We start from the raw sequence: 19,183 nt of genomic DNA, 5'->3' as shown, positions 1-19,183 counted from the left end.
TACGAAGTATTTGAGCTTTTATTTTTCTAATATAATATGGAAATAAGATGAACTAATCACGACTTAAACCGTCGGACTTCCTCACATTCTGACTACTACTAATCCCAAATATAAGTAATTTTTTTATTCAAAAATAATAATCAGCAAGTAATTTTTTTTACTTAAACTAGTATAATTACACTAAAATAAGCAAAATATATACACAATTAGGAGAAATGTAACGCATCAAAACCATATATCACGATTATTAGCTTAAAAATTCGGCCATTTCACGATCTTCTACCTTAGATAAAATAATCAAATAAAACTACATGTTTACATCCCATAATTATACAAACTATAAACTATAAATAGGTTACAATTAAATCAACAATAAAGGAAAAAAAAAAAAAAATGAAAGCAGGAGAAGCAAAACTATGGATTACCTAAGTCCGCAAGCACCGATTGATGCGCGATAGTCCTGTTAGACAGTAGAGGAAATTAACCCCAAATTTAGATTGTAATAGAAAATGATCTAGAGTACTAATTCACCTTGAAATTGAACCAAAATAATACAAGGATGATCGTGCTATAGCGTGAGGGTCGACGCTGCCACTATTGTCTTGTCATGTCAAAAGTGTCAATGCAAAGCTCGAAGATTTAGGAGGGAAATGAGTGCAAGCAAGACCAAAGGGTAGGGGAGGAATTTTTTTGCTTTAACCTATTATTTTTATTCAACTCAAGATATTTTGGACAAAATACAAGTTTTATCTATGTCAAAAATGAACCTTATAATAGATTAATAGTTGATTTATTTACAAATATGCTATATTGGATCCCCTAATAAATGATTTTTTTACAAATATGTTCTAATGGCTATGCAAAATTGTTGATTTATTTACAATTTTGCCATGTGATAAACGTATTTTGTTTATTAAGGAGATTAATTGGGGCTTCGTCGTTATTTTTAGAAATTAAAATTATAGTACTACCTCCGATTTTTTTTAGTTGCAACTTTGGGGTATTATTTGTGAGATATAAAATATTCCAAAATTGCAACTAAAAAAAATCAGAGGTAGTATTTCAATTAATTACTGATTTTTACTGATTAAGACTAAAGGATGGGGTAAAAATGAAATGTTAACCGTTACTTCAAATATTATCGCCAAAAAAAGGCATATATAGTGATGTATGAGATTAACACTGCATATTTCTTGCATAGCAATATACTTCATATCACAATTAAAAGCTAGACATGATAATTTTAACTTGGTATGAAAACTGACGCGATGATACTGGTTTTGAGTGTGAAGCTCAAGAACATTGAAAATTCAGTATTACCTAACCTAAAACAACTAAGGGCCTGTTCATATTTACTGAATTGAGCTGAACTGAACTGATTGGAACTGAACTGAACTGATTGGAACTGAACTGAATTAAGCTGAAATGAATATTTTATGTGAGAGAGAAATTAAGAGCTGAACTGAACTGAACTGAACCGAACTGAACTGATTGGAGCTGAACTGAACTGAACTGAAATTAAGTAAATGTGAACAGGCCCTAATTCAGGCCATGCCCTATTTATTAATCCTTAACTGAAATATAGGCAAAATTATCCAACCTAAAATGAGCATTTAAAATATTGACCTTACAAAAAACGTTTATTTACCGACAGTTCCTATTTTACTAACTCCATTTCATAATACAGTTCTGACCCTACAAAAGATGTTTATTTACCGACAGTTCCTTATTAACAGAAGGTGACAACCATGATCAAATGTCGATAATTTTAGACGCTTTAGAGTCGTCAGCCCGTACAAATTAATGAGGACCTTAAAAGTGTACTAACGACGATATAGTATTGACGGTTTATAGTTGTCAGTAAATTATAATTATTGTTACTTAATTTTTGGTAAAGATACTAAAGTCTCGACTTTAAGATTGATGTATTAAGCCTTAACCAATCTTCTACTTCGTATTAATAAAGTAATCATGTGATACAAGTAAGACAAATTCCTTTCCATTTTGTGATTGCGATTTTACTCTCTCCTTGATTTAATAAAAACTACACTTGATTTTTTTTTTTTTTTTTTCACAATTCACATAATGATTTTGACTTGATTAATTACTAATGTATAAAAAAAAATGTTATTGTATAATAGATTGTTGGTTCGTTATAATGTATATTTTTATAATATCAATTTTCTTATAATTTTACTAAATAACATACAATTAGATAAAGTCAAATTCATGTCTCGCCATACATATATGGTCAAAGTGTAACACTAATTAAATACGGAGGGAGAAGTACCAAATTTTTAATTTAGCTTATGTTAGACACCACAATATATATATATATATATATATATATATATATATATATATATATATATATATCCTCGTAATTCTAACTCACTATTTGAGTGTCTGACACTTAGGCTTTGTTTAGTTCACCTTATTTTTGCTTATCTGAACTTATTTGATTTGGTCTGATCCGATTTGGTCTGGTCTGATTTGACCAAACTTTGACCTTCAGTATACGATAATCTATAAGGAAAAAATGTATCAAATGCGGTATTGTTAGATTCGTAATAATGTGTATTTTATTAATATGCAATTTTGATAATTTTTTTCATTACCGAATGAAAGATAATTAGCAATAAAAAAACTGCACATAAAATGATGATTTGATCTGAACTTCGGAATGAAAGATAATTAGCGATAAAAAATTGCACATAAAACGATGATGTGATTTGAACTTATTTTTTCTGATCTGATCTGGTCTAAACTTATTTTTTATGATATGATCTGAACTTATTTTTTCTGAAATAAGTAAAAATAAGGTGAACTAAACAAGGCCTTAATCTCTTACATCATTCTAAATCTCAAATGTAATTCACTAATTTAAACGTTCTATTTTTATTTTTTTTTCCAAAGTCATCACACATACTTAATAGTTCTTAAATATTCACTATTTTTTTTCTCTATTTTTTATTCAACTCAAGTCACGTGATCAACATTGTTGTCTTTTATTTCACTATTTATCAATTTACTCTAATGCCTCAATTAGTGAAGAATAACTTATACACCATCCCCAAAAAATAAACCAAAAAACTAACACAATTTTTAATTTATGTAATAAAATCAATACCATAACAAATTAGCGAGCAATTATAAGAACAAACTTTTGATTTTCATTCCAATTTCTTTTTTATTTTTTTTATTTTTTAAAGATTCATTCCAATTTTTTTTTATTTCAACATATAATTACCTGAAAATCTGAAATTAATTACATTTCACACGTCATCAAAAAATTGAACCAAAAACTGATAAGAGCGACTTCAAATTCCATTTAATTCCGCGCCCAATCCATCATCTATAAAAAGGGTTCTCCCGGAGCACCGAAGAGCGAAACCACTAACAAATTCACAATTACAATTTCTCTATTTCTCTCTCTAAACACCTCAATCCCTCATTCTCTCTCTCTAAAACTAAAGTTCCTTCAAAAAATCGTCGAAGTTTTCTCTCTATAATGCCGGAAATGTACGCACTCAAGTAAGTTCTCTTCCAGAATTCGCAACTGGAAATTCGCTGCATAATAATGATATGAAGAATTTTTTATATGTTGATGAATATTTGTGTTTTTGAATTTTGATGCAGATCTGAAGAACAGAGCCAGCAATTGCAGCTTGTTCAACGAGAAGAAATCGAAGATGAAGAGGACTTGTTCGAAGCTATTGATAAATGTATGATTCTCTCTCTAAATTTGTAGCGATTTACTTGAATTTGGTATGAATTTGAATTTCAAAAAAATTGCTCTGTTTTGAATTTGGAAAGCTGAATTGATACTCTGTTTTTATAGCTGTTATTGTTAGATTTTGTTGAAACATAGCTTAATCGCTTAATTCATAGAGATTACTCCGATTTAATATGTTTCTACTTTCGATTACTTGATAATCTTGAGTCTGAATTACTTTTATAATTTTTCTAGTTATTTGGTCTAGTTTTTCATTTATCGCGCTGAACGGTTGAGTCTCATAGCTCATATTGAACTTCGTTAGATTTTTCTCTTGAAATGCATACAAATTCAAATTTCGTAGAACTTCAAATTATACGTTTCAATCATTATTTTGTCGTGAAGCTGTAACGATACTGTGTTTTTGGCGCCAAACGCTTACTTTGTTTAAATTCGTGTTTGTGTGTGAATTTTAAGTAACTATTGCTCCGATATGCTTAGTTCATCAAACAATTTCTTGTTAGTTCGTCTAATTTGAAAAATTATCGCGATGAATGCTTAAAGCCGTCCAAATTATTCGCAATTTTTCGGCGTATAACACTTAACATTCAGAAATTAATTTTCACTAGTGATTGCACATGGAATCAATGCTGGAGATGTTAAGAAGCTTCAGGATGCTGGAATATACACTTGTAATGGCTTGATGATGCAGACGAAGAAGGTCTTCCATCATTTGTTTATTTTTCTACTTTGAATTTGAATTCAGAATTATACAATTTCCTTTGAGATTTCTTAATACATCTTTCCTAATTTTGCTTGTGTGTGTAGAATTTGACTGGTATTAAGGGATTGTCTGAGGCTAAAGTTGATAAGATATGCGAAGCTGCTGAGAAGATTGTGGTACGTTCTCTGCAATCCTATTTCTCAATTAATCGGCTTATCGTATTGGTTTCGAAGCTAATCAAATCATAATGTTCTGCTTTAATTTATCCAGAATTATGGTTACATCACAGGAAGTGATGCTTTGCTCAAAGTAAGTTGCTGTTCTCTATAAATTTTAAAATTCAGAATTCCGACTGTGTAGTTTTAGCTGTTTTACTACTTCTAATTCTATCATAATTGTTATTTGCAATAGAGAAAGTCTGTGGTTCGCATAACCACTGGAAGCCAGTCATTAGACGAGTTATTAGGAGGTAACTATATGCTGTTTTGTTTGGTATAAGTCATTTTATTCTTATTCAAATTACTAGCATCTTGGCATATATTAGAGTTCACTTGAATGTTTAACACTTATTATGCTTCATTGGAAAAGGTGGAATCGAAACATCAGCAATTACTGAGACATTTGGAGAATTCCGGTGAGGACCCCTAACAGTATCTTGAATCTTTTATTGGTGTGGCAACATTTCCGTGGTTTCTGTGTATGTTGAATCAATTTTTGCTCAGAAAATAACTAGCTGACTAATTTTCAAATTTTGTACTTCTCTTCTTGGTTTTAATGACTGGTCGACTACATTTTTAGACTTTGTGATTGATTATATACTTTTCATAAGCAAATTTGATTATGCTGACTAGTTAATGAGTTACATATCTACTTTTCTGACCTCTCATGGCTTGATAAATGATTCTGCTCAGCTCTGGAAAAACTCAGTTAGCACATACTCTATGCGTCTCAACACAGGTAAATCTTTTATTGTATGCCAGATTTATGATCTGAAACAGCTAAATTTTGGTAGGCAGTAAGTTAAATCAGCAACTAACAAGAAATAATCACTAGTTTAGACCATATTTTGGTTGGGATTGCAATATAATGGAAGTACAAAAGTGCTTACAACCTCTAACCTGTATGGTTGTTAACAGTCAGATTTCACTGTTTCAGTTAATATGCTAGTTTAGTCGAACAGTTCAAGCCTAGAATCAGATTTTTAGGAAACTGAAGGGTGTTCACTGACAAATTAGGAAGATAGTGTACCTGTATTACTGAGTTTGTAAGTCGGCGACACATTGCCTCAGTTGATTTTTTAAGAGAGTGAGAATGGTTTCACATGTTCTGTTAATGAAGGATATATTGTCCATGCATGTCTTTGATGTAAACACGTGTTTTGATTTCTTTGAGGGTAGAAGTCTCAAATTAAACTGGTCAATTTTACTTGTTTGCAATGCTTACATGCAGCTTCCGACTAGCATGAGAGGAGGAAACGGGAAGGTTGCCTACATTGACACTGAAGGAACTTTGTATCCTCTCTTAGACATTTTATTTAATTTTGGAGTACTGACAGATTAAAAATTCTGCAAATGAAGTACATTAAAAAGAGTTTTCTCTTCACTTACTACACTACAGTCGACCTGATCGTATTGTGCCAATTGCTGAAAGGTTTGGGATGGATGCTGCTGCTGTCCTAGACAATGTAAAATGCAACCTAACCACTTATTTTTGTGTCTGAGTTATATATCACATGATGACTTGTTTCTTATCTTTCAATCCTATAGATCATATATGCACGTGCATATACGTATGAACATCAGCACAACCTCCTCCTCGGCTTGGCTGCAAAAATGGCTGAGGAACCCTTCAGATTACTGGTGAGTACTCGCAATTTCTTATAAAAAAAAGTAGCCAGAAAAATCCTCATAAAATTCTTGGCTAACATGAATTTTTCATTGATTTTTTAGATAGTAGATTCTGTCATTGCTCTATTCCGAGTGGATTTCTCTGGAAGAGGAGAGCTTGCAGACCGACAGGTAATTTGTTGAAAGATATGAAACAATCTGCATTATTGAACACTATCCAGGATACAAAAATATGTATGAACTCTTGAAGGATCTCCTTGATGCAGTGAATTTCTCATTCATTTTTCTGCTTAGTTCTATATCTTGACTGGAATTTAATTGCATTTTCAGCAAAAACTGGCCCAAATGCTGTCTCGTTTGTTAAAAATTGCTGAAGAGTTCAACATTGCTGTATATCTTACTAATCAAGGTAATAATCTATCTATCTTATAGTAACTGTCTTCCAAAAATCCTCAACCAATATGACTTGGATTTTCATGAGTAGAGATTTATGCAAATAATTGTTGATTAAACCATTGAACTCTAGCCAACTAATCAGATGCTGCTTGCAGTTATCGCTGATCCAGCAGGAGGGGTTTTTGTTACGGACCCTAAGAAGCCAGCAGGCGGTCATGTCTTAGCCCATGCATCAACAATAAGGTTGATGTTCAGGAAGGGAAAGGGTGAACAGCGTATCTGCAAGGTGTTTGATGCCCCAAATCTGCCAGAGGCCGAAGCTATATCCTTTTTCTATTGACACTTGCGCTACTATTTAGTGCAAATTGAAACATTCTGCATCTTCATCAATGTTCATTCATCACAGTAATATACTTATGTTAACACCTTGACACCAGCACGTATTTCAGATTACACCAGGTGGAATCGCTGATGCAAAGGACTGAAGCTAGCAGGCAATCAAATCAATTTATCTGATACCAGAAAGAGCAAAGGAAAAGTTGCCTGGTTTTCTACTGCCAGTATTTAGCTTTAAGAAATAGTTATCTATGGCTAGGAATGCATTATACTTATACATATTACTAAGTGAAAACTCTGTACAACTTAAGCAGCCACACAGTTAGCACAGAGCGAACTATTCTTTTACCTTTACTAAAGACTACCTCGTGCTTGCTGCATTCAGTGGCATATGTTTATTTTTGGAGGAAGTTCCTTAAACAAGAGCTTCTAGCATTTGCAGTCTGAAATGTTGTCTGCTACTAGCATAAGTTCTGTTGTAGGATTTATTGCATAGTATAAACAAAATACTCCGTAGTTGAGTAAGGATGATTCTTGCGCTCTTTCTTTCTTTCTTTCGGGGTAACAATATAATTTTTTTGGACAGATTTTGCTAAGGTATTTGGACGCATAAATACTATACGAGTATCGGATAGATCAACTGAGCATACTCCAGCCAAATAGACACCTTGTACATTGCAAACGAGCTTTAATATCATTTGCTATGTAGCAACCTGCAAGAGGTGTGATAAAACTCTTCACCAGACCATCAAAATAGAAGTGGTAATTAGTGACAAGGTGCATCTTTCTATATATTTGATTTCGGTACTTTAAGCTGTAGAAGATTGACCTGTTTTGAAGCAAAAACCATCAAGTTTTGTGACAGATCCTGTGCCAATTAAGTACATTTCAGAATGATCTAAAATACCAAAATCTAAATACATTGTAATTTTCAAAGCACGATACAAGAACCAAGTCTAAACATGGAAAAGATAGAGCCCCTAATTTATAAGCTAAGAAATTTGATATAATGATTTGGTGAGGAGTGCCAGGCCCGTGCAGTAGTGCAATGCATGGGCGACACTTGAGAATCCCAGCAGCAAGCTACTGTGGTGGATTCTCCCCCTTAAAAAATAAATTTAATATCGTTGTGAATCATTGACCCACATATCAGATATTAAACTGATAAGAACAGATACTACACTTGATCTTAGCCAAAAGGCCGAGAAAGGTATGATTTGTTATGTCTCAAATCCTGCGCTTTGTATCCTGAAGTTGCCTTATCCTCTTCATTTGTTTCGATGTGGAACATCAGCTCTGTTTTTTTGTTGGGGGGGGGGCATATTCCACAGCAGCACCCTTCAGGATGACAGGATCTCAGAACTCGGTAACACCATTCTGATGTCTAAAGTACTACATAAATTAATGTATTACTGAGTAACAATAAAATATACAGCTAGAAGTCATGTAATCTAGTGGTTTATCACACATTATTTGTTTCTAAAATAAAGGCTATGTACACCTAAAAGCTTTCACCCATAACCAATTACGAGTACTATTTCTATATTCAATTTATTAGATATGACTAAAAGATCTGCATTTAGAAACAATGGGCAGACATGTCTTCTGAACTACTATTAGTACTTCTGGCTGCATCAGCAACAGATATAAAAGGTTTTACTGATGTAATCTTTGCATCAGATATTCAAGGGTATTGCTGGCTTTGCTAATGTAATCTTTTCTTATGATTCGCATTAGAGTTTGGGCAGACATGTCTTCTGAACTACTATTAATACTTCTGGTTGCATCAGCAACAGATATACAAGGGTTTTACTGATGTAATCTTTGCATCAGATATTCAAGGGTATTGCTGGCTTTGCTAATGTAATCTTTTCTTATGATTCGCATTAGAGTTTTCCAAACCAAACTAACATTTTTTCACTTAGAACATATGGTTAACTATATGCAGATAGACAGAAACTCTAAATTTTTCCCACTGTATTACAGATACATTCGACTTCAATAAGCAAATCAATTAGTTTGATCTTAAATTTGTCACAGCAATGCATTTTGACTTAATACTCCAGTGAAGTCGATAATTTACTACCTTACCAGGAGCTCTGCACCTCTGCTATTCATCAATCCATAGTAACAGAGGTCAGGGGCAAAACGGTCAAAAAAATTTGGACCATTTCTCGATTTGTGCGTGTCATCCTTGCGCAGGGGCCATGCTAATCTTCTCTGTATCGTTCCAATTTTATCAGATGTCTCCGAAGAAACAACCGTTGTTAGACTCCACAATATATAAACAAAGTAGCTTTATAACAATCTTTCGATGTGGGACAAAAAGAGACTATACATCTAAGTATCTGAGGGTACCAAATGAAAGTCAAATCTCATCAGATCTTACCCAATCTTTCGGTAATACTAACATCAATATCATGAATTACTTTGACAATTTGACAATTCTATAATTCTATGATATGAACAAATTAGCTATGATTTTCACTATTAATCCTTTTAGCTTAGGCCTCCATCCCATATAGTTTGCGTACTTGTTTTTGTTGATTGTTCTTTTTTACTCCTCCTGACACGAATGTGACCGAAACTGACAAACTGTATGTCAGATTATTTTTCACCTCTACTTAGTTAAAATCTCTATAAATTCTGATCACTCCTCTATAATAAACATAAACAAATATGCAAAAGATAAATTAGGACAAATAATGAAACAAAACAAAAACCAGCTAAAAAAAGCCTAAATGTGTTTACCTTCGACCAAATTAATTGTCCTTGGTAGTTGATAAACGGAAGATTTTATCATTCAACAGTTTTGAACTAGCTAGTATGCTTGTGATTACTGATTATACTGCTTATTGAAAAGGGTAAATAATATAATTATGCATTTGATTCAGTTTGTGCTGGTGGAAAACATAAATAATGGTGCATTTTATACATAGACTATTAGAAATTTAACAATATATATATATATATATATATATATATATATATATATATATATATACACACACAATAAGGTTATTTCTAGCAGGAACATTTCTGATAAGAACTTTTGGAAAGTTTCCAAAGAGGAATGCAATAATACTTAAAGGATATAAAATTAATTTTTATTATTCATCCTTCTCATTTCACTAATGGCTAGTCTTGAGGCTAAATTTTACAATACTATTTTCCATCCAATTTTAGACATCATACTTTAAACTTAGAAAACTTTTTTTTTTCTTTCCAAAGATATTATACTGAGAATTTGTTATATACACTCGGATGCACCATACACTTAACTAACCCAAGGTTAGTTTTTGCTCTTTATTTGATGATTAAATGAAAAATAATCATCAAAATGAGTACGTACATACAGGTGTATATAACAATCTCTCCATTAAACTTAGATAAAACTTTTTTTTTTTTTTGGCATAGATAACTTATTATTATTATTATTATTATTATTACTACTATCACTACTTCTACTATTATTATTATTAGATAAAACTAGTTTTGATGAAGCCATTCACGAATCATCTAGAAGTTATAAAAATACTTTTCAAACAAGCCCAAATGAGGGGTGAAAAGTGCCACAACCACTAAATAGTTACCATCCGCACCTGAACTTGGTGTAATGTATGTTTGACCATCGTATTTGAGCCCATTTATACCTATAAATTTAGGCCCACCCTATCCAAAATCTGCTTCATAACAAGGTAATCTAGTCCAAGAAGTTATTGTGAGGTTTGGACAAACAGAACTATGTGGCCCACGAACAATAGTCGTTAGATCTGGGTGTGATTCCACACAATTAGGGGTGGTTATTGGGAGGGTCGGTGCGGGTCATTAGTGGGGCGGGTCGGTTGCGGGTCATGATGAATATTTAGCGGGTCAGGGTCGGATCAGGGCCAATGCGGGTCAGGGTCGGGTCAGGGTAAAAATGAAACGGGCCATTAACAGGCCTTTACCCACATACTTCTATTTCACTGCTCATGTAAACTGGAAAAAAAAATACTCCTTGAAACTAATACATTTAAGTGGAAAACATAATACTCAGTATCAAAATTGGAAAAATTTTGAAATCCACAAAGTTCAGATTACATCAGGCTAATACTCCTTGAATACTAATACATTTAATGTCATGAAAATGATGCTAAACACAGCAAATATTTGAAAACATCAGGCTTCATTACATCGTCTGACTTTACTTCCTAGTAAACGGTCTCTGTAAGCAGCACTGTATGAATTGAGAGTATTTGCCATCTGACTGACTTTAGATTTCAAATTTGACAACAAGTCATTGCGCTTATTCATTTCTTTTGCTGTTCTGCATAAATGTGAGAGCATAAGCAATATACACTACTTGAAAGTGAAAACTCCCTAAGATAAAGGAACATGAAGAATGCTCCAACCATGGGTAAGATGGCTATTAATCCAGCTCCTGTAATCCTGCCAGCAACATTGCCAAGAGGACTGCTTCCTGCAAAGATTATTCAACCAAAGATATAAAATTGTGCCAGTTCATTCAAATTACAGAAAATTTGTTAAGATAGTTTCATGTATATCCGATGACTTTTTTTGTCAATTAGGAAGAAATAGGAACAAATCCAACCCAAATCAGCCTTTGGATGAATTCAAAGATATAGAATTTCCAAATATTATACAATATTGCAAGCAGTAAACTCAATTTCAGTACTAAGCATATCAGCAGAAGTAGATCAGACCGACATATCTAGTATGAAAGACAAACGTCTACAACTCCCATCAAAATTTCACATTGCATAATAGAATTCCATGAAATACAAGTCTCTAACTCCCATCAAACTTAGGGAGTTTTCATTCTATTCATTGCAGATTTAGTGCTGTAACACCTTTATGCTCAAGGAAGGTAAAAGGTAAAACAGAGCAGAAATTATCATATAGAGGTTCTGACTCTGTCATTAGCATGCAGTCCTATCCTTTATATAAAGGATACAATGCCTTAAAACACCACATAGATTTAACATAGGACAGAAACGGAAACAAAAAAAATCCAATAAAAAAAAGGCAAAAAAAGTGAGAAACCATAATTACTCTAGTGATTTTGCTGCAAGTTCAGAAACAGAAACACTACTTGAAAGGGTCTGCATAAACACTACTTGAAAGGGTGTGCATAAACAGAAACAACAATATACAATCAGAAACACAACAATATACAATCACAAACATTAATATACAAACAGAAACAGAAACAACAATATACAATCAGAAACATCGAGAATTGTGATCAAAGATTTGTAGAAATTACCTAGTAGAAAGGGTCTGCATCATCATCCTCTTCTTCTTCAATGATTTCATCTTCAAGTTCACTATCAACCACTACTTGATTGCTTTCACGATGCCAATCTTGCATACATACTAAAGCTTGAATTGTTTTTGACTTTAATGAACTTCGCGATGCTGAAACAGTCTTTCCTCCAATACTAAAAGCAGACTCCGAAGCTACAGTACTAACAGGAATAGTCAACAAATCCCGTGCCATTTTAGATACCACTGGATACCTCACAGAACTTTGATGCCAAAACTCCAAAATATCAAGTTGTGAATTTAGATCCAGAGGATCATCATCAAGATACATCTCAAGTTGAGATTTTCCTACCTGAGACCTTGTACTAGTACCAACAAAATGGTCATAATCATCAAAGTAGTTTCTAGCTCCGGAAGTACTAGGAGGAGAAGGAGCAACTACAATAGGTGAACTACTAGCATATTGCAACTTATAGTCCTCAAACATTGACTTCATAGTTCCCAACACCAAGTTAATTCGTCTTGAGGCCTCTACACTTCCATATAACTTACTAAAACAATATTCCACAAATTTCACTTTGTACCTCGGATCAAGAATAGCTGCACATGACAAGTACAAATTGTAATCCGACCAATACTTATCAAACTTTTCAAGCATTGGTTTCACCATTTCCTTTAAATAATCATAAGGACCTTTCTCCGCCTCAAGCAAATGGTGATGCACCATCCATGCACCTTTAAAATACACATTAGAAGTAGGATAATTCATCGCCGAAAACATACAAGTAACCTCATAAAACAACTCTAAAAAATTGTGAATCACGCTTACTTTTTCCCACTCATCCTCTAAAGGAATATATGATTGAAATGAAGCATGACTAGATCTCAAGTGAAGAAAAACATCTTTGAAGTAAAGAGAAGTGCCAAGCATTTTATACGTGGAATTCCAACGAACATGCATATCAAGGTTCAATTTCCTTTTTACATCAAGGTAAAATATCTTCTCCGCACAATCATAGAATTCTTCACTTCTACGAGAAGATTTGATTATCAACTTTATTAATGAACGAATTTTATCCAAAATTCCACTAATACAAGTCAATCCTTTTTGCACAATAAGATTAATTATATGGGCACAACATCGCACATGAAACAATGTCTCACCACAAGTTAACCCTCCTCTAGGAACAAGACGTCTCTTCAAACAAGTTATCATTGCATCATTATAAGTTGCATTATCAACGGTGATAGAGAGTATCCTATCATCTAATTTCCATTGACAAAGAAACATAAAAATCTCATTAGCAATACTTACCCCATCATATGGAGGAGCCAAGGCCCTAAACCTAAGAATTTTTTTACGGAGTTTCCAAGAATCATCAACAAAGTGAGAAGTGACACAAATGAAATGTTGTCTAGTATGATTTGATTTCCAATTATCGGTTGTTAAACAAATTCTACCCGAAACATTAGACAACAAATCTTTCAATTCATCCCTTTCCAATACATAAGCCTTCAATAAATCTCTCTTTGTGGTTGCACGACTAAATGGTTTAAACTTAGGGGTAGCTCTTTTCATCATTCTCCTAAATCCTTGTTCTTCAACCATAGTGAATGAATGACCTCCCTCAACAATGAAATTAAGAATCTCTTTTCGAAGTTCATTCATGTCAAATTCAAAATTTTCTTCATCACTATCATCCTCAAATGTGAGTCCTTTAGGCCTATTTGCACACCTTTGTAAATGACGTATCAAATGAGATGTACCACTATCACGATGTGCGGATAAAATAGAATTACAATGTACACATGTAGCAATTCTCTCACCTTGAACATTCTTCTCTTCAATAAGCTCTCTCCAAACTTTAGACCTCTTCTTTCTCTTTCGTTGCGGAGTGATGTATTCATTATATCCATCATCATGTGCCGTAGAAGTAGTAGTAGTAGTATCATCGTCCATATTAAGGAACACACTGTACAATTAATGGGATTTAATTAACAATTGCAATTATTTGTGGTAAACTGTAGTATCATCGTCCATATTAAGGAACACATTGCACAATTATTTGATTCTACATATGTAGGTTATGCAAAAGGTGTTTGTGTTAGTTATAAACTGTAGTATCATCGTCCATATTAAGGGCTTATTGTAATTTATATAAGTTTGTAGATTATGATCTCATGCATGAGTTTGTGCTGTAGAAAAAAAACAGAATCTTATAATTCTTTTCTTATTTTCCCCTCTTTCTTCTTCAACCCCAAAAAAAAATTAGAATTAGATAAGAAAAACCCACAAATTTACATCAAAATCTAATCAATAAACACCCATCTACTAATTAAACTTAATTAAAGAACACTTGATAGGCATCAAAACAACCCCGGATTAAGGGAATTTCGTCGAACACTTGATAGGCATGACATATAACTTGATAGGCATCTAATACAGTAAGAAATACAATGATAACTTTTAGGAATTGATCATTTGTTCCTTTACCATCAATCTGCTGAAATATTTTCAGTTCATTCTTAAAACCCAGCATACAAAATTAAATGCAATTAAAACCTATAACTAGCGTCTTCATGTTATGGCTTCAATGAGTTCAATCTTAAAACCCAGCATGCTATACAATGAATCAAAGCAAAAATTAAATTAAAACTACAGTAAGTAGATTGAGGAATTTTGACAAATACATGGTATGCAACTAAATTTACAAAGTATAAAAGCAAAAATTTCAATCTGATTTACAACAAATTCTGCTCGTCGAATTTCAATTAACTAACCTCGGTATTAATCGAAATCTTGAAATTGAAGGCTCGAAATTGCAATTATGAAGGTCGAAATCGCAAAGTTACATGTAGCAATTCTCTCACCTACTCGAAATCGCAATAATTTTGTAAATCAATTGAAGAACTTAGGGTTTATTGGAGGTTGAAGCTCAGATGATCGAAAAGAGGGGAGAGAATGAAATGGAGGTTCTGGGTTTTTTTTTTACCCTTTAATTTTTCTTGGATATTAGTGGGCTGTCAATAAAAACCCATTATTGACCCTATATCTTAAAGCCCTTTAATGACCCTGTCCACTAAAATATTAAAGGGTCAAGACCCTTTTAATTTTGGCCCGACCCTATTATCAATGGGCAGCCCTACCCATTAACCACCCCTACACACAATCAACGGCTGATCTTAGATATTCAATATCATTCAATTTTCTAATTGCCTCCAGAATCTTACTCGCAGCATACCACAGTGGTTTACATGTAACATCTCCTTTCTTTTCTACACAAGTTGCATAAAAAAGGATGTTTCCGCAGTATTCTTGTGGTACTTTCATTAGTTTCATATCCTTCAATCTTGATCGTCCATTGACTGGTATGTAAAGTTTCACGTCTTGATCATCTGCTAATCCACGCGCCATACATGCACTGTGCCATACGTGTGCAGCTTGCACCTCAAATGTACTTAGCTTGTAATTTGTTACATCTTGAGATGTTACTTGTCGTTTTATGGTGTCCATTTGGTCTTTAGAGCATTGCCACTAATGGGCATTTTTTTGGTTGCCCAATCTCTCTCTAACCACTTTCTCACTCCTCCTCCCCATGGGCATTTTCTTGGTCATTTTTATTCTACACCAATGGTCAAAAATTATAATCCCCACCATTCTCTCTCCTATTTTTAACCCTATACCCCACCAATATTTATCTCTCCTACACATCATTAAATTTGTAATTTAGTATTTCTTAATTTTATTGTTAACAAAATTTTGTATTGATTAAATTATTTATGAGTAGTACAATATTAATTATTTTTAATATTAGTTTTTGCAAAATGTATTTTTTAATAAAATAATAATATTTATTCTTAACTAAATTTTTTTATTGATTAAATTATTTATGAGTATAATATTAATTATTTGTGTCATTATTTTAATAATAATAATAATAATAATAATTATAATTATAATAATAATAATATTTATTTTAATAATAATAATAATACTAATATTAAAAGGATGACTAATTATGAGGGAGAAATTGAGAGAAAATGTAAATACAACAAATTTATGTGAATTTTGGAAATATGAAAATATAGGCAAAATGGGTCTCTATTTGTAGAGAATTTTTTTTTCTAGCCGTTGGTAAATTTTTTTTTTTTTTTAAGCACAAAATACCCGTTACAAAATTGTTACCGTTGCAATTATCAGGAATTTCCTGATTGGTCCAACTCACCGGACAGGACGCGTGTCAGCGCCTAATTTGGCGTGCTGACGCGCCTGTCAGGGCTGCCAAAATATTTTTTTTTTGCTTTTCCTACCCTCAAAACGCAGCGCTTCGAGGTGAAGCAAAGCATACGCTTCCTCAAAACGCTGCGTTTTGAGGTATGCTTAGCAAAAAAAAATTAAATGCAGCTATGCACGTGGGGCCCACTTCTTCTTGGTCAGTTTTTTAATTTTGCCCAAACTTTGATCAAAAATTGATTTGCCCATGGGCATTTTTAATTTAGACCATTGATGGGGAGTTATTTTTTTTTATTAAACCCCAAAATTACCCATGGGCATTTTTCTCCCCATTGGTGGCAATGCTCTTAGTGAGCTTGAACGTACATTTAGTTGTCCTCACCATCTCATCTAAAAGAAAATTTTTAATTTAGAAATTGAATCAAAAAAGCATAATGTATACTAAATATCATTATACAGAGTATTAAATAAAGGAGAATGATAAACATATCCCTTAGAGATATGTATAAAAAGTTAAAAAAGGAAATGTTGAGATTAAATTAACATTAATCACACCGATATATGCATGATTTTATCATGAATTCCCAACTTAATTCCATTTTAGGAAGTGTATTTTAATTCTCATATATAGCCCTAAGAGCTACATATATCATTATCCTTAAATAAATATGAAAAAGTTGACTGGTTTCCTTTTAAATTTGATTTAATTTTGTGACAAACTATCTATATTTTAATTTATTTTTGATAAGAATTTCAATATCTTTTCTTGAGTAAGGAGTACGTATCATCATGTCTAGCTTTGAGAGCCAAAGACTACCTTTTGGAGTCTCATAAGTTGGGCATACCATGCTTGATTTCTTCACTTTGATTATGCTCATTATTGTTTTATTATTTTGATGAATAATCTTAGGTTCAAACTAAGGTTGAATTTTTTTTGGAATTTAGGTATGTATTTTTTTTTTTTTTTTGAAAGATAATTTAGGTATGTATTGATCAAATGACAATAGGGGGTATTTTATAGCCTTTTCAAATAATTATTTTTAAAAAAAAATACTAATTGCATACTTATTACACAATCCTTTGGGATTTGGATTTTTGAAAGTCTACCTTTTGATTAATACTCCCTCTGTCCTTTAATACAAATCCTATTTCTCTTTATTATATAAGTAATAAATGCTAGAAAGAGGCTTTGTATTAGGGACGGAGAGAGTATCTAACAAGATACATCTTCCTATTTAAATAGCTTATTTGTTAAGATACTCTACAATTATGGATACTTGGCTAGGAGGAATTTTAGGATAGGTCTTTGACTTTTATCTGAAAGCTATTGAATTTAATTAAATTATACTTGGTACACAATTTTAAAATAGGTTTATTACCCCATATTTGAACTTGTTAGCCCCTATTTGAGAAATTTTCTAGATCTTCATTATATATTACTCAATAATAATTAGTAATTCACAAATTCTTACATGTGGCTAGCCATATAGTGTGGTCATACAAATAACTGAGGGTTACATTGATGATCAAATGAGGTTACCTTGACTAATGATAGGTTATCGTAATGGAAAAAACACGTCAATAAGTCAAACCCTTATTTTGGGCATGGATGAGACATGAGATGAGTTTTCACCCAAAGCACCCCCGTATTGTGGGCATGAATGAGATGGGTTGTCACCCAAGCATCCCAACTTCCCCCCCCCCCCCCCCCCCCCTCTTATTTTGGCCATGGATGAGATGGGCATGATTATTACCCCGCATTTGTTATGTACGACTACCAACCAGCAAGAGACGAGATATAACTCTTCGTTAGGCTATCAAAATAAAAGGGGTATTTAGTCATATTATCACCATTTGAAGCACAAAACCCATCATGATGTGTGTGACAGCTGCTGCACCAATTCCATTTCAAAATAATCTAACAAGAACCAAAATTTCGATTTTTTTTTTATAATTTAACAAGAACCAAGGAAAACACAGATCAAAATTTTCCAACAAATATATATGATCAAACATTTATCCTTGGACAAGGTAATCTCTGTAATAAAAATGCAATTACTCCTAAGAAAAAAAAAAATTTTGATACAATGATTTGGTGGGGATTGCCAGGCCCGTGCAGTAGTGCAACGCATTGGCAACACTTAGAGAATCCGAGAAAGTGGTAGTTAGTAACAAGGTGCATCTTTGTATATATCAATTTTCGGCACTATAAGGCTGAAAGCTGTTGAAGGATTGACCTGTTTTGAAGCAAAAAAACCAAGTTGTTTGACAGATCAGATGCTGTATCAATTATTAAGTCCATTTCAAAATGATGCAAAATCTCAAAATTTTGTGAATTTCAATGTACGACACAAGAACCAAGTCTAAACTGGGAAAAGATAGACCCCCTAACATACAAACAGCTTAAAAACTTCCTAAACAAAAATGATAAAAACATATAAGCTAATAAATTTGATACCATGATTTGGTGAGGATTGCCAGGCCTGTGCAGCAGTGCAACACATAGGCGACACTTGAGAATCCCAGCAGCAAGCTACTGTGGTGGATCCTCCCCCTTGAAAATAATTTTAATATTATAGTGAGTCATTGACCCACGTATCAGATATTAATCTGATAAGAACAGATACTACACTTGATCTTAGCCAAAAGGCCGAGAAAGGTAT

The 19,183-nt window shown here is 32.9% G+C and overlaps 1 protein-coding gene and 4 non-coding genes across 5 annotated transcripts; 2 read left to right on the top strand and 3 right to left on the bottom strand.

The window, feature by feature from the left end:
• The first annotated feature begins 3,511 nt into the window (after positions 1–3,511).
• On the top strand, positions 3,512–7,167 carry LOC145564124 (meiotic recombination protein DMC1 homolog). The gene is made up of 15 exons (XM_081624465.1): positions 3,512–3,534; positions 3,640–3,725; positions 4,345–4,436; positions 4,544–4,615; positions 4,710–4,748; positions 4,851–4,908; positions 5,028–5,073; positions 5,351–5,396; positions 5,889–5,950; positions 6,057–6,123; positions 6,206–6,298; positions 6,389–6,457; positions 6,617–6,695; positions 6,838–7,004; positions 7,123–7,167. Exons 1-15 carry the CDS (start codon positions 3,512–3,514, stop codon positions 7,165–7,167), a joined length of 1,044 nt encoding a protein of 347 aa, XP_081480591.1.
• Positions 7,168–7,330: 163 nt separating this feature from the next.
• LOC145565938 (U5 spliceosomal RNA) lies at positions 7,331–7,447 on the top strand. The gene has a single exon (XR_014095288.1). It is a non-coding gene; the product is annotated as a U5 spliceosomal RNA (small nuclear RNA).
• Positions 7,448–8,035: 588 nt separating this feature from the next.
• LOC145565780 (U2 spliceosomal RNA) lies at positions 8,036–8,232 on the bottom strand. Its single transcript, XR_014095158.1, has one exon. It is a non-coding gene; the product is annotated as a U2 spliceosomal RNA (small nuclear RNA).
• Positions 8,233–9,174: 942 nt separating this feature from the next.
• Positions 9,175–9,277, bottom strand: LOC145565969 (U6 spliceosomal RNA). The gene has a single exon (XR_014095317.1). It is a non-coding gene; the product is annotated as a U6 spliceosomal RNA (small nuclear RNA).
• Positions 9,278–18,987: 9,710 nt separating this feature from the next.
• On the bottom strand, positions 18,988–19,183 carry LOC145565816 (U2 spliceosomal RNA). Its single transcript, XR_014095190.1, has one exon. It is a non-coding gene; the product is annotated as a U2 spliceosomal RNA (small nuclear RNA).

The sequence above is a fragment of the Chenopodium album genome, chromosome 10 (assembly GCF_948465745.1).
Source record: "Chenopodium album chromosome 10, dcCheAlbu1.1, whole genome shotgun sequence".
NCBI classification, from domain to species: Eukaryota; Viridiplantae; Streptophyta; class Magnoliopsida; order Caryophyllales; family Amaranthaceae; genus Chenopodium; species Chenopodium album.
This window is presented reverse-complemented; position numbering and strand designations above follow the sequence as displayed.